We start from the raw sequence: 15,707 nt of genomic DNA on the forward strand, positions 1-15,707 counted from the left end.
GGATTCGTTTAGAAAGACACTTCCCACTGCTGGTCATAAAGGTAATCTCCATTATCTTTATTAACTTTGTAGGTTTACCTTTCATATTTTACCTTTATCCACACAGACTCCATCACTGTTTATGGTGTGATGTAAAAATACAGTTTTTAAAAAAAATTATTTATTTATTATTTTTTAAAGATTTTATTTATTTATTCGACAGAGATAGAGACAGCCAGCGAGAGAGGAAACACAAGCAGGGGGAGTGGGAGAGGAAGAAGCAGCCTCATAGCGGAGGAGCCTGATGCGGGGCTCGATCCCATAACGCCAGGATCGCGCCCTGAGCCAAAGGCAGACGCTTAACCGCTGTGCCACCCAGGCGCCCCTAAAAATAGTTTTATTTTTCTCTGTATAATTAGTTTTCCCCAGTTTGAAGAAAGCCTTGCTTTTCCCCATTATAAAAATTTAATTGTTATTACAAGGATTGTCATGTTTATGTTATAATAATATCATCCCACCCAGGGCACGAATGACTCTGCATTTATTCAGATCTTGCTTTATGTCTTTTAATTGATGCTTAAAATTTTCCCCATTTAGGTTTTGCGTGATCTTTGCTAATTTAATTTCTAGATATGTTATAGCGTTTATTGTTTATCATATTTTGTGTTTGGTTGGTTTTTGTTTTAAGTTGTTATCTGACAGTTTTACTCAACCCTCTTAATTATTCTAGGGGATTATCATTTTTTTCCAAAAAAAAAAAAAAAAAGACTTATCTATTTATTTGAGAGAGAGCGTCAGAAGCAGGGGCAGAGGGAGAGCAAGAAAGAGTCTCAAGCAGACTCCGTGCTCAGTGTGGAGTCCAAAGCAGGGCTTGATCTCACGACCCTGAGATCATGACCCAAGCTGAAACCATGCTGGACACTTCACTGACTATGCCACGCATGTGTCCCTCTAATGGATTATCTATTGGTCCTGGCCTTTTCTTACATATTGGATCAAATGGTCTGAAAATAGTGATAGTTTTATCTCTTCCCTTCAAATGCTTATACCTAACTTCTTTTTTTTCTTTATAGCTCTGGTTAGGACCTTCACTACTATATACAACAGTAATGGTGACATTGGGCATCCTTGTTTTGTTTCTGCCTTTAAAGGGAAAATGTTTAAAAGATACCTATTAAATCAAATGCCTATTGAAGGCTTTTGTAATCTTCACCAAGTTGAGTAGGTTCCCCATATTCCTAATTTTCAAAGAAATCTTTTTAATCATAAATATGTGTCAAATTTTATCAGATACTTTTTTGCATCTATTAAGATAATAGTGACTTATCTCTTTGGACTACTGATGGATCTTGTGATATTAAAATTATTGTAATCTTGTGATAAATTCTATTTGTTCACAATATATTATTTTAAATAGATCCTTTTTACTCAGTTAATAGTCAGGATTTTTGGGGGCGCCTGGGTGGCACAGTCGTTAAGTGTCTGCCTTCGGCTCAGGGCATGATCCCAGCATTCTGGGATTGAGCCCCACATCAGGCTTCTCCGCTGGGAGCCTGCTTCTTCCTCTCCCACTCCCCCTGCTTGTGTTCCCTCTCTCGCTGGCTGTCTCTCTCTGTCAAATAAATAAATAAATAAAATCTAAAAAAAAAAAAAATATATATATATATATACACACACACACACACACACTTAGGATTTTTGCATCTAAAATAATAATTGGAAAGAACCTGTAATTTTTCTTTTCTTGTATTCTTAGCCTGTTTGGAACAAAAAGTAAAGCAGCCTAATAAAATAGGCTATAGATCTTTTGTTATTTTTCTATTTTCTAGAACAACTTACAGAAGATAGGAAATTAAATGTTTCATGCATATTTGATAGAGCTCACCTGTAAAACTGTCTGGGCCAAGGGCTCTTTAGCAGGGGAAGGCTTTGATAGCCATTTCAATGTATTTAATACTTAGGTCTATTCAAGTTTTCTATTTTTTCCTGCACCAATTTTGGCATTATATATATCCCAATATCAGTTCATCTAGATTTTAAAAATGTATTAGTATACTTGTGGGTGTTTATAGATTATTGCTTAGCAATAATCTCCTACTGCCCTGTGAGAACATTTAATACCCTGTCCTGTTAGTCTTGGGCTTGATCACATGCCTTGCCTTGGTCAATGGAACATCAACCTGCAAAGGCCTTACATGTCCTTGAGGCAAGGTTAGGCTTTTGCTCCTAAAAAGTGGCTACACTAGAAAGGGGCAGTCTCTCTCTCTCTATCTCTCTCTTTTTAAAGATTTTATTTATTTATTTATTTATTTATTTATTTATTTGATGGGGGGTGGTACAAGCAGGGGGAGCAGCAGAGGCAGAGGGAGAAACAGGCTCCCCACTGAACAAGGAGCCCAATGTGGGACTCAATCCCAGGACCCCAGGATCATGACCTGAGCCGAAGGCAGACACTTAACTGACTGAGCCATCCAGGTGTCCCGAAAGGGGCAGTCTCTTAGCTTACCTTTTTTTTCTGGTCCACATACTGAAAGCATATGATACTCTCATCGGTGATAGAGGTTCACTGCAGCAGTGAGTTGGGAAGGGTGATATATTACCAAATTCTGCAAAGGAATGTATGTAGTTTTTAAAAGTGCAACCCCAAGTCCAACCGCGTGGAACTCATTTGTACTTACATCCGTGGTTATACCACAAAATAACTGTAGTGTAAAAAGGAATTTTCTAGGGGGCGTTTTGGTGGCTCAGTAGGTTAAGCGTCTGCTTTCAGCTCAGGTCATGATCCTGGGGTCCTGGGATCGATCCCTGTGTCTGGCTCTCTGCTCAGCAGGGAGCCTGCTTCTCCCTCTGCCCCTCTCCCCCACTCATGCTCTCTCACATGCTCTCAAATAAATAAATAAAATATCTTTTTTAAAAAAGGAATTTTTTATAGTTAAGACCCTTTCGAGCTGTTATTGTAGATTCCTGAGCATAGATTTATCTGAGTCTCCTAGCAGCTGCTTATGGATCTGCTATGCCTTTCCTTTACTCCATACCTGTGCTTCTGAATCCTGTATAGTTCCCCCTTTTGAGGTCACCATTAAGGTAGCCATGTATTATAGAATATAGATCAAAAAGGGGAGGTTGACCAGGCAGGACGCTGGGCTTGTGGATTTTCCTTCATTTGGAGATTGCACACTCAGCCAGGATAGACCAGGGGGTGCTGTCCATACAAAGATTTGTTGGAAGAAATGACTTCTTTTTCTGGAACAAATAAGAAACGCAGAAGCACATAGCTAGTGGAGATGGTGAATTGGAAACTTGACTTGGAAGAACATTTTTAAGAATACGATGAGTTTTTTTTCCCCTCCCTTCCCCTATGATCTTCTGTTTTGTTTTTTAAATTCCACATGGGTGAAATCATATGATAATTGTCTTTCTCTTAACTGTAGGAAGCAAACTGAGGGTTGCTTTAGGGGAGGCGGGTGGGGGGATGGGGTAACTGGGTGATAGGCATTAAGGAGGGCATGTGATGTCATGACCACTGGGTGTTTTATGCAACTGATGAATCACTGAACTCTGCCTCTGAAACTAATAATATACTATATGTTAATTAATAGAATTTAAATAAAATTTTTTAAAAAGAATATGATAAGTTACTGTACATTGAGTTCCATATTGTGCTCAGCAAGGGGCTAAAGGTTGGAGGAGGGCAAGAAGTAGAAGACATGATCTCTGCCCATAAGGAGCTTGGGAGACAGAAGCATCCTCTAAGAAACAAAAAAGTTAAGTATGGATCTTTTAGATTCTAAATGCAATAGGACTCTAAATGCAATAGGAATTGGAAAGGAGATTTTTGGTTTGAGGCCAGAGCAGTGGTTAATTAGGTATGAGTGAGAGAGGAGGAGATAGTTGGAGATGTAATAACCACAGAGATGGGAGGGGGGATGGAAGGGAGGGTACGCAGGGAGATGGGGAGTGGGGTATTTATCTCTTCAAATGGATGGCTTCATTGTGGTAGATGGGTTTGGTAGAGAATGTTGTTTTGTTTGAAACATGGGAGTTTTAACTTCACTGAAATGGGATTAAAGAGTTGCATGCAAGAGTTAGGATCTGTTTAAGAGAGAACATTCTGTCAGTATAGAAGGAGCTAACTCCCTGCTTAGGATATTTAAAACTAGTTGATTTATGTCACAGTATCTGGTGGTTCTTAACCAGGCACAGTACTGCCTCACCCCCGGGTATGTGGACTTGGGCGCTCAGGCTGGGGTGTTACTAGCGCGTCGGAGGTGCAGGCCATGGATGTAAAGACCCTGCCCTGCACTGGAGAGCCCTGCATGATGGATGGTCCTGCCCGAAATGCCCGTGGTGCACTTGTTGAGAAACACCAGACTTCCACACTTCAGTCATTTGGGTTCTACTGGTTCCATTTTTGCTGTATCTTTGTACCACCTGTACTGCTAACTTTCTGCCTTTATTTAATTTTACTTTTTATTTAAAAATTTACTTTTCTTTTTTTATTACTTTTGTGTCATTCTATATCTGCTTTTTAACTTTTATTTACTTAATTCTTGCAGTCATGAGTTTGAAATGTTATTTATACTTTTCTAATTGTATTAGGATACATGACTGTTCTAATACAGAATGTTCATCCATGGACCACCTGATATCCTCTTGTACATTGCTCGTGGTATGCACATCAAGCTCTGAGAAACAGTGGCCAGATGGTCACGCTGGATTAATTTATAGCTTGACCTGATTTTATATAGTATATCCTTGGATGTTGAGACTACAGCCTTGGGACTCTCATTTTTTAAGTAACTTCGCATTCAGCAGAATTCACACATTAGAAGGGCCTCGTGAGGTTGCTTCTCCCGCTCGAGGTCAGATAGCACAAATAGCTGTTATTGTCTCTTCACGTCTGGAAGGTCTCCTTGGAAGGGCCTGATGTTCTCTTGGCTGGGTAGTGCTTCCGTGCCAGTTATCTTTGCTCCAGACTTCGTCCACAGACTGCTGGCCATCTCCCAGTTATGGGGCAGTATTCCCAAGGAATATGTGACCCTGAAAGTACAGAGGAATGAGACCAAATACTGCCCTCACTCCCAAATAATTGGCCCAAAGCCGATGTTGCATTAATAGTTGGCCAGGAGTCAGAATGGTGACGGAGTAGCAGAACCACAGAGACTCCCGCCCCAACACCCGATGAGCTGAACCAAAAAACAGTTAAGAACAGAAACATTCGCCAGCATCAACCAAAGAAAAAAAAAAACAATCACAACTTTTATGTCATGTACTTTGAAAAGTGGCAGGTCCTTTCCAAAGGAAGGCAACACCCCACCCTGAGCCTTCAGAAGCAATCCTGGGAAAAGAAGGGAAGTGTGCTAAATCCTAAGGACCCCTGCTAATTCAGATCTGTGTGAAAGAAGCTGGTGGAGGAGGTGAGTAGATGGCCTTGGTAAATGTCAGGAGACATTGTCAGCAGACGTTGCCTTCCTAGGCAACCCAGGCCAGGCCACCTCTGCGCTGAGCTATAGGAAAGAGACCGTAGGAGTGAGTGAGCCCAGGCTAGGCGGAGCAGGCTCTGGTATAAGACGTTTCATCGGCTTCCAAAAGAGAGAGGAGCACACTGGACCCCTAGCCAGGGCAGGCCTAGTGTCTCCTACCTCTCCTCTGTGGCGGAGCACTGCGTAGAAAGCATCAGCCAACCACAAATTGTAGCTCAGAGGGAGAGCTTTTTTTGCGAAAAGTAAACATACAACCAGTTGGGCCCGAGCGGAAACCCAGTGCAAAAAAACTCAATCTCACAAATATTTCATGCTATCAGAGGACTCAGGATCAATTCAGTGGAAATAAAAACTCAAGGTCATTATGGTAAAACAACAATGAGATTTATTTTTATTTTTATTTTTAATTGTAATAAAATATATATAACATGAAACTTGCCATCTTTTCCATTTTTAGGTGTACAGTTCAGTAGTGCTAAGTACATTCACATTGTGCAGCCAACCTCCAGAACTCTTTTCATCTTGCAAAACTGACTACCTATTAAACAATTCCCCATTCTCCCCACCCTGTCCCCTGGTAACCACCATTCTTTCCATCTCAATGAATTTGACTACTGCAGGTACCTCATAGGAATGGGTTCATAGAGGACTTGTTCTTCGTTGACTGGCTTATTTCACTTAGCGTAATGTCCTCAGGTCTCACCCATGTTATAGCTTGAGTCAGAATGTTTTCCCTTTTGAGGCTGAATAATATTCTAATGTATAATATACTACATTTTGTTTCTTCTTCCATTCCTTGATAGATGCTTGGGTTGCTTCCACTTTTTGCTATTGGGAACAGGGCTGCTCTGAAGATGGGTGTATAAACATCTCTTTGAGTCACTGCTTTCAGTCCTTTTGGGTATATGACCCAGAAGTAGAACTGCTAGATTGTATGATAACCCATGTTTCGTTGTTTAAGGAGCCACCGTACTCCTTTCTGTAGCAGCCGTGCCATTTTACATCCTCACCAACACCCGGGTTGGGCTCTGCTCTCAGTAAGGAGTCTGCTTATGATTCTCTCCCTCTCACTCTGCCCCTCCCGCTGGTGCTCTCTCTCTCTCTCTCTAAAAACAAATGAATAAATCTAAAAAAAAAAAAAAATAGATTGAGGAGCCAAGAAAAGAAATTGAGGAAAAAACATAGTACAAGGTTTGAACCAGAAAAAAACAAAACAAAATAAAACAGCATAAACATAACCAAGCATCAAATGAATGGCATAGGGGAAAGGCATGAGGTGATTACAGGAAAGGAGTTACAGTAATAAGACAGAAAATGATAGCATGATGGATGGGGAAAGCCATCGAGCATCTGGGGCAGAAACAGAATGCAGAGATACGACACAGGAAAATTTTTCTGAAAGGGAGGAAGAGCTAAATCTTTGGTCAGAAGATCATGTGACATATCTGGAAAAGCAGATAGAGAATGACCAAGATATACCCTGACCTAAAGCTTCAGTACTATAAGCTCCAGACCGAAAAAGCAAGTTATACAAAATGGCAGATGGTCAAGTTGGTGTCAGAATTCTCCATACCAACATTGCCCTCCATAAAATAGGAGCACGATCTACAAAGTTGTGAAAGGAATAGAATTTCTTAAATAATGTAAAGTTTTATTTATAATTTAAAAGCATAATATTAAAATAATATGAAATTGTTTTCATAAATATTAAGTAATTATTCAGTAGTGAAAGCAGTAAGCAGACAGTCTTGATCTGAAGGAACTCAAGGAGTATAGCGACCATGAGTATTTCTTGATAAAAATCACCTTATGATGAAATTGACCCAAATGACTCAAATCAGTGGGTGATGGGTATTAAGGAAGGCACTTGTTGTGATGAGCTAGGTGTGATATTTAAGTGACGAATCACTAAATTTGACTCTTGAAACTAATATTACACTATATGTTAACTAACTAGAATTTATAGGGGAAAAAAACAGATGCAGGAGTTGAAAAGCCGTGGTTTTAAAAAAAAGTAACAACAGAAAAGAACTGATGAACATTCAAACCATGATAATGTAGTTTTAAGACTAAACAGCTTAGGGGGAGATTATTGTTACAGAAGCGTAAAAATGTTACGCACAACAAAACAAAATTATATAAGCAATGGGGGTGCCTGGGGTCTCAGTCAGTTAAGCATCCAACTCTTGATTTCAGCTCAGGTCACGATCTCAGGGTTGTGAGATCAAGCCCCGTGTCGGGCTCTGTGCTGGGCATGGAGCCTGCTTAAGAATCTCTTTCCCTCTCTCTGCCCCTTGCCCCCTGCTCGTGCATGTGTGTTTTCTCCCTCTCTAAAGAAAAAAAAAGAGATATAGGCAAGAAAAATGATGAGGTATGATGAAAGGAAGAAGAAATAGCAAGTGTTAATTATAGAGTGTTAATGTGAAAATATATAGTTTACCTCTTAAATTTTCATATACTTTTTTCTCAGCATTAAATCTTTTGTGTGTCTATGTGTTGCTGTTGTTGTTTAAATAATTAACTATAGGTCAAAAAGCCATTGAGTTTTCATTTCTGTTTCTTTTTTTTTTCTGTTGTATTCAAGCAAAATTAAATAAACCTTATGAGAAAAAAAGCTATTAATACAGTATATGTGCTTGAAGAGATGTCCAGAATGATGTTTGCCAACTCTAAGTACAGTGGTGGGTTATTGGATGACTTGTTTTCTCCTTTGTACTTTTTTATGTTGCTTGAATTTTTTAATGGGCCCACATTTTATAAAAGTGCCCATATTTTTATAAAAGCCATAAAATCATTACTGTTAATATAAAATATTGGTCAGTAGTATTGTCATTATTCTAGTTGTTTCTTAATCATTTTAAAAAAAATTACAGTCTTGTCTTGACAAACACCAGAAAGAGCCCTTGACAGTATTTTTGCAACTCGTTCCTAAGATATTGGCAACCGTCTTGGGGCGAAAGGCATGTGCAGTGGAAAACAGGAGCTATTCTAATAGGATGCTTTTTGCCTTCTTACTGAATTCATAAATCTAAACAATGAGCTGGTGAGTGTGAAGTGGGATTGACTTGGATTCCCGTGATGCTGGTGACAGAAAGTGTAGTGCAAGTGTAGTGCTGTTTGTTGTATACATGGCTGAACGAGGAATATGAAAAGCTCACTTCTTGTTTGGGCCTAACCAATAAGCAGCACCAGGATTTGGGGTGTTTGGAGTGCTTCTCAATCTCTGCACTTCCCTACACTGAACTTTCTTTTCTTGAATTTGCCATGGTCTCCTGCCTCCGGGCCTTTGCACAGGCAATTCCCTCTGCCCAGGCACACTTCCTTACCTTTTCCTTCATTGGGCTCTTTCTCGTGTTCAGGGCTTATTAGCTTTAGCCTCCTTCCTCTGGAAGGCCTTCTGCATTGTAACTGATGGTACTTCTTCCTCGATATGCCTGGCACATCTGTAGTTACTCACTCGGTGTCAGAGTTCCTCAGCAGACTGGCCTCAGGGAGACTGGGACCTAGAAGTGCAAGGTCAGGTTCTCTCATTGCCAGTCCACAGCATATGCTCTCTCTTCCTCCTATGGGCTCTGCCAAGGTGGTAACTCTCCTCCTGCTACCTCATGGCCTCTACGTTTTCTTTTTTTCTCAGCAGGCCTCTTCGGTTCCGCTTCTGTTAGAAACTGCAACTTTTCTTGGTAATGTTCAAGTTTATCAGGAGAGAGTAGCTGTTCTGTTTAGCCCATGTCCCTCCAGCACTAGCCGTTCCTGCAGGAGAGAGTGTCACCCCTGCGCCCAGAGGCCAGTGCCAGAGGGAACTGGGGCTCAGGCTGGCATTCTTAATTTCCTCTGAACCCCCTGCTTGGCCTCTCTGGTAAAAGAGATGCAAGTGAAGAAAGCATGTTATAAAGTGGTATGTGCCATGAAATCCTAAACATAGGTTTTATATATAAAAGACCAAAAGAAAGATCAAATCATTATCAGTGCATTTCTCTGATGGGATTTCTAGTTATTTTTATTTTCTTGTTTTCACATTGTCTGTAATAAACATTTTCATAGATGCTAAAAGGTATTTTGTAAGCTCCTCTATATGACCTTTTCCTGAGCAGCTCCCAAGAAGACTAGGGGGAGTTGGCCCTGCCAGATGAAGCGGTGTGCTGTTCCAGTCACATTTTTCATCTCTGCCCCCATCTGATGTGTTTGTTTGCTCTTTTCACCCTCATGTCTTTCTTTTCCCCAGATGATGGGATGACTGGCATCCCGCCGCACATCCTCAACAGTTCCCCATCGGACCAGCAGATCAACCAGCTGGCCCAGAGGCTGGGCCCCGAGTGGGAGCCCGTGGTGCTGTCTCTGGGCCTGTCCCAGACGGATATCTACCGCTGTAAGGCCAACCACCCGCACAACGTGCAGTCGCAGATGGTGGAGGCCTTCGTCCGCTGGCGGCAGCGCTATGGGCAGCAGGCCACCTTCCGAAGCTTGCACAGGGGCCTGCAGGCCGTGGAGGTGGACCCCTCGGTGCTCCAGCACATGTTGGAGTGATGGGATCTCCCTCTATCAACCCACGGGGGAGTGTGTCCCCAAGTTGCGTGTGCGGAATCCTGACTCTCTCCCAGGGCAGGTAGTTTTTGGGGCTTTGGTGGGGGAGTGGGGTGAGGGGTGGGAGTGTTTTTTCTTTTTAATGATCTGTAGATGAAAGGAGAAAATGGGATTTCCAGTTGATCCAGTAATCTGAAAGGCCAGATTATTCAGTAGCTCTACCACATTGACTTGACAATTCATTGTTTTTAATTGCTTGAAGATTGCGTTGTTTTAATTATGCAGGTTTTAATTGTGTGAGTGCCTTTTAATAAACTGGTAAACTCGTAATGGCTCAAAAAATTACTGTTATCATATTCCATGCAGGTATCATATATATATATATATATATATATATATATGTAATATTATATATTATGTATATATAATATTATATATTATATATTTATATAATATATAAAGCATCTACTTTGATTTGCCTGGGAACTGAACTGTGGACTTTGCTATTAATGATGATGATAATAAAAAGTGAATTACTATATATAATGTGGCCTTTCATGAGACAGTGTTGTTTTTTTTCCGCATTCCTGTAGTGCATAGATTATTAAGGGTATAAAATTACAGTAGTTCTTTTTTTGAAACCGAATTACTAGTAATAATAAAATGGTAACTTTTTCCAGTCAGGATAAATCGCTGAGACATGGTGTCTGAATTAAATTTAAGACACTGAAGCTTCCTGCAAGACCAGTTCAGGTGCCAGCATGCATCCCTGAGCCCTTCATCTTTAAGAAATTCCTTAAGAAAATCCTGTGTTTAAGGGATTTAGTTGGGGGACAAAAGAGGGTGTGGTCTTTCCATTGATGTTGTAGTGATTGAATTATTATGCTCCTAAGGACTATGACTTAGTCTTTTGTCTTCTTATTAATGACACATGGTATTTGTCAAATGCTTTACCGTTTTCAAGGTTTTTCATGTATGTGATCTCATTTGGGCCTCACAAAAATCCTATGAAGTAGTTGGGCAAGAGAGGTGAGCCTCTTTCTGTAGTGAGATTAAGTGATTTGCTGGGGGGTGAATGAGCTAGAATGTGTCTTTGGAGCTTGAGTCCTGTTCTCCTCCTGCTAGCAGCATCGCTGTGGACAAGCTGCCCCTCTTCTCTAACCCTGTACAAAAGAGGACATGATTGTCGTCCCCCCCCCACCTCCCCGTTCCAAGATTTTTGTGATAATGAAACAAATGATGTCTGCCAAGGGCTTGTCTTAGTGCCTGGCCCTTAGTCAGCGCTCAGAAATGGTAACTGTTCATTTGCTGCTGTTTGCACATGGATAAAGTTCACAGGCAAAGCTGGTTAGCAGCTAAAGCTGAGGGCACTGCAGGAGGAAGTACTGTTACCATGTTTCCTGATAAGCTTTAACATGTGATGTAATTTACTAACTTTACCGTGGGTCCAATCAAGAGAGGGACAGGTGAACATTCCCAATCTGTGATCTGTTCTTCTGAGCAATTGGGGAATCTATTTCCTAATCCTAACCTAACTCAGGATTTTGTTCAAAGAGAAAAAATTATACTTTCTACCTCTCTCTATTCCGGGACAAGTATAGAATGGTAAAGTTGAACATGAGATGAGTGTTCCAAAAGATGGCAGTGGCATGTCGATTGCATCCTCTCTGATATCTGGCAGCCATATTCCCTTTACTAAAAAAGATCAGTTACCTCACAGTTCAACAAACAGTTCCAAAGGATGGTCTGCTGGCCTCATCAGCTTTAATTTTCCATTTTGTAGCCCAGCTATTAATTCATTGTTTTGTAAAATTCTCGGACTTTTGGCCCCATCACTGCGCTAGTGATCGACTGTACTTCTGTGGCATCTTCATCAAACTGCCTGCCATTCTGAATCTTGGACTTGTTAGGTTGCTATTTATCCCCCTGAGTTTGCTAATAGCAAGTTGCTTTGGCTTTTGGTCTCACCACATTTATGGCCAAGGGAGTATGGCTGGGCTCTGCCGCCTCTGACAAGATGGCATTTTAGAAGTGGGTCTGATGATTAGCTAGTTCATCTTCCCACCACTTGCTTGGAATCAGAATCTATCATGCACAAAGACACTTCGGTGCTCTGTGAGCAGTGAAGGAAAATTTGTGATGAACTGGCCCATCCTGGGCTGCCAGGGCCATTAGAGAGCTCTGACTTGTTGCCCTTAATGAGGAGGGTGTCCCCACCATCAAATGGCAGCTGCACCTGCTGGGCCTGCTCACATTCTTGCAGGAGATTTGCAGAATGCAAGAACAGAGCACCTAAGTCACTGCCTCATTTCTGCCTCTGGCTGTGGAAAGTGATGCTGAATGGCATATGCCTATGTCCTGGGAGAACTGGGTAGGTGACATGCCTGCAAGGAGTCCATGTGTTTTTGCATGGTAGAAGATTCTACAGTTCCAGAGGCTACGTACCCCCAACAGAATTCTGAATGAGTACAGTGCGGCGACAGTGTGTTCGCAAGCACTGACCAAAAAAATATAAAGTCTTGTTCCACTTTGGTTTGGAATGCACGTGCATGTATATTCATGAGTATGTCCTCTTACTTTTTAAAAACTGTAACTTTTATGAAATTTTTCTCAGTACAAGAATAGTGCATGCTCATTATAGCAGTTTAGAAAATAACAAATGAGCAAGAATAAAAAAATAAAAATTATCCCTACTCCATCTTCCAAAAGATAACCACTATGACACCCCAGTTTTAGCCTCTACCCCCAGTTACTTTCCTATGGCTGCATATTCTTTTTATAATGAAAATGAGATTGTATCAAAGCAACTATAGCTACAATAATTAGTTAAAGGACACACAAAATTAAAAGATGTAGGTATCCACAGTCCCAGTTTTTGAAATAAACTACAAAGCTGTAGTAATCAAAAGTATGGTATGGGCAGAAAAATAGATGCCTGGCTCAATGGAACAGAATGGTGAGCCCAGAAACAAACCCATGCATATATGGTTAATTAATCTATAATGGAGGAGACAAGAATATAAAATGGGGAAAAGACAGTCTCTTCAACAAATGGTGGTGGGAAAACTGGACAGTTATATACAAAAGAATGAAATTGGACCACTCTCTCACACCATTCACAAAAATAATCTCAAGATGGATTAAAGACCTAAATGTGAGACCTAAAACTATAAAACTCCTAAAAGAAAACACAGGCAGTAATCTCTTAGACATCAACCTTAATAATATATTTATGGATATGTTTCCTCAGGCAAGGGAAACAAAAGCGAATATAAACTATTAAGACTACACCAAACTAAGAAGCTTCTGCACGGCAAAAGAAGCCATCAACAAGATGAAAAAGCAAACTACTGAATGGGAGAAAACATTTGCAAAGATATATCTGATAAGGAGTTAATATCAAATACCCAGAGCTCATGTAACTCAACACCAGAAAAACAAATAATCCAATTAAAAAATGGGCAGAGACCTTAATAGACATTTTTCCGAAGAAGACAGGTGGCCAACAGACACATGAAAAGATGCTCAGTGTCACTCATCATTGGGGAAATGCATATCAAAACCACAACGAGATATCACCTCACACCTGTCAGAATGGCTAAAATCAAAAAGATAAGAAATAACAAGTGTTGGTGAGGATGTGGATAAAAGGGAACCCTTGTGCACTGTTGGAGGGAATGAAAATTGGTGCAGCCACTGTGGAAGACAGTATGGAGATTACTCAAAAAACCAAAAATAGAAGTACCATACAATCCAGTAATTCCACTTCTGGAAATTTACCCAGAGAAAATGAAAACGCTAGTTTGAAAACCTATCCTCACCCCTGTGTTTACTGCAGCATTATTTACAGTAACCAAGAGATGGAAGCAACCTAAGTGTCCATCGATAGATGAATGGATAAAGAAGAGGTGGCATACGTATACAATGGAGTATTCCTCAGCCATAAAAATGAAATCTTGCCATTTGTGACAACATAGATGCAATTTTAGTGTATTATGCTAAGTGAAATAAATCTGACCGAAAAAGACAAATACTGTGTGATTTCACTTTATGTGGAATCTAAAGAACAAAACAAATGAACAAATAAAACAAAACAGAAACAGGCTAATATGTACAGAAAAGAAAATGTTGGTTACGGGGTGTGGGGAGGGGATGGGTCTGGAGGGCAGGCGAAATAGATTAAGGGGATGACGAGGTATAAACTTCCAGTTATAAAGTAAATAAGTCATGAGGACGCAATGTACAGCATAGGGAACATAGTCAATAATATTGTGATACCTTTGTATAATGACATATATTAACTAGATTTGTCATGGGGATCATTTCATTATGTGTAAAAACATTGAGTCACTGTGATGTACACCTGAAGCAAATAGGATATTGTATGTCAGTTATATTTCAATAAAAAAAATGGGATTGTATTGTATATGCTGTTTTACAGTTGGCTTCTTTTATTTAACATATAGCTATCTTTCCATGTCATTAAAGATTTTTCTGTACCAGGGATTTTCATTGTCCTTTGTGTTTGGAGCACACTTTCAAGTCCTATCATTTTCGGCAGCATGTTTGAAGGAATTTAAAAAACTCTAGCTACTGAATGTAAGAATGTCTTTCGCTGTCACAACATCCGCCGTGATCCCACTGTTTGCCTGATCCCCCTTTAGAGCCATGTCATTGCTTGCGGAGAGCTTTCTGCTGCTCCTACTACCGTACATGCATATCCTGAATTTCCCATAAACACTCTGGGCTTAATCTGAGCTTTTTATTCATTCCTCACAGCAGGAAGCCCTCTCCACTGCTCTGTGCGACCCACTCAGCTCCGTGTTCCATTGGTACAAGCGCGTGTGTTCTGGTGGCTGAGCGGGAATTGGTGTGTGTGGCTGCTGTTCTCCACTGTCCCGTGTGGCGGTGGCATACTGTGCGTGCATAGACACGCGTCATCACTTGTTAACCGCTTTCCTATTCCATGAGAGGCATCTTTAGGTGGTTTTTGCTCTGTCACTTTTATAAGCAGTGATGTGATGCAAGGGAGTTCCTTGTTAAATGTTTACATTCAGCAGAAGTTCCAGTGAGCTGGATCCCTCTTTTGTTTAGCTCCAGACATATTTAAATTTTATTATCAATTAGTTTTATTACATAGCAAACCACCCCAACATGTGTTAATGTAAAACACATTAAAATGTAGCTCACAGTTCTGGGAGCCGGTTGGACTGTTCCGATGCGGGTCAGTGCGGTGAACGTCCGCCGGACTCCGGCATCTGTGGTCAGCCAGCTGGCTGGCTGAGGCATGATGATCCGGGCTGGCCTCGCTTGCATGCCTGGCACGTGGCGTGCTGTTGCCTGCAACGACAGAGGTGTCTCGGTCACACGTCTCTACTCGTAAAGTTTGCCCTGCCTTCTTCACTTGGCGCTGGTGGCCAGAGTCCTGTGGGCAGCAAGAGGCAAACTCCAGTGGGCAAGCACTTTTCAAGCCTCTGTTTTCCTCCCTTTTGCTAATATTCTGTGGGCTGAAGCGAATCCTAAAGCCAGCCCGGAGTCAATGTGGGAGGGCTCTATCGAACAGCACTGGGAGAGGGAGGGCAATAATTTAGGTACATTTTTTGCAACCTATTACAGCCAATATTTTTAAATTGAGATTTCTGGGTCCTTTGTTTTCTGGGAAAAACAAAGTTTGGCTACTCTGGATCCCCCTTGTCACGTTGCAGTAATGGGCAGGCCCCTTGC

At 41.0% G+C, this 15,707-nt stretch overlaps 1 protein-coding gene across 2 annotated transcripts in view; it reads left to right on the top strand.

Moving 5' to 3' along the window:
* The window catches only part of CRADD (CASP2 and RIPK1 domain containing adaptor with death domain), a 170,258-nt gene extending 156,755 nt beyond the window's left edge, over positions 1 to 13,503 (top strand). The window contains exons 3-4 of one of the 2 annotated variants that reach the window (XR_005836713.1): positions 9,685 to 10,065; positions 13,234 to 13,503. Coding sequence is in view for 1 of the 2 variants with exons in the window: in XM_040637320.1 (XP_040493254.1) it covers positions 9,685 to 9,986 (302 nt within the window). In the remaining variant the exon portion in view is untranslated. Of the gene's footprint in view, positions 1 to 9,684; positions 10,311 to 13,233 lie in introns of those variants that run through there. The other variant, XM_040637320.1, reaches the window with a different exon arrangement.
* Positions 13,504 to 15,707: the final 2,204 nt, after the last annotated feature.

Source organism: Ursus maritimus, unplaced genomic scaffold (assembly GCF_017311325.1).
Source record: "Ursus maritimus isolate PB19 unplaced genomic scaffold, ASM1731132v1 scaffold_21, whole genome shotgun sequence".
Classification (NCBI taxonomy): domain Eukaryota; kingdom Metazoa; phylum Chordata; class Mammalia; order Carnivora; family Ursidae; genus Ursus; species Ursus maritimus.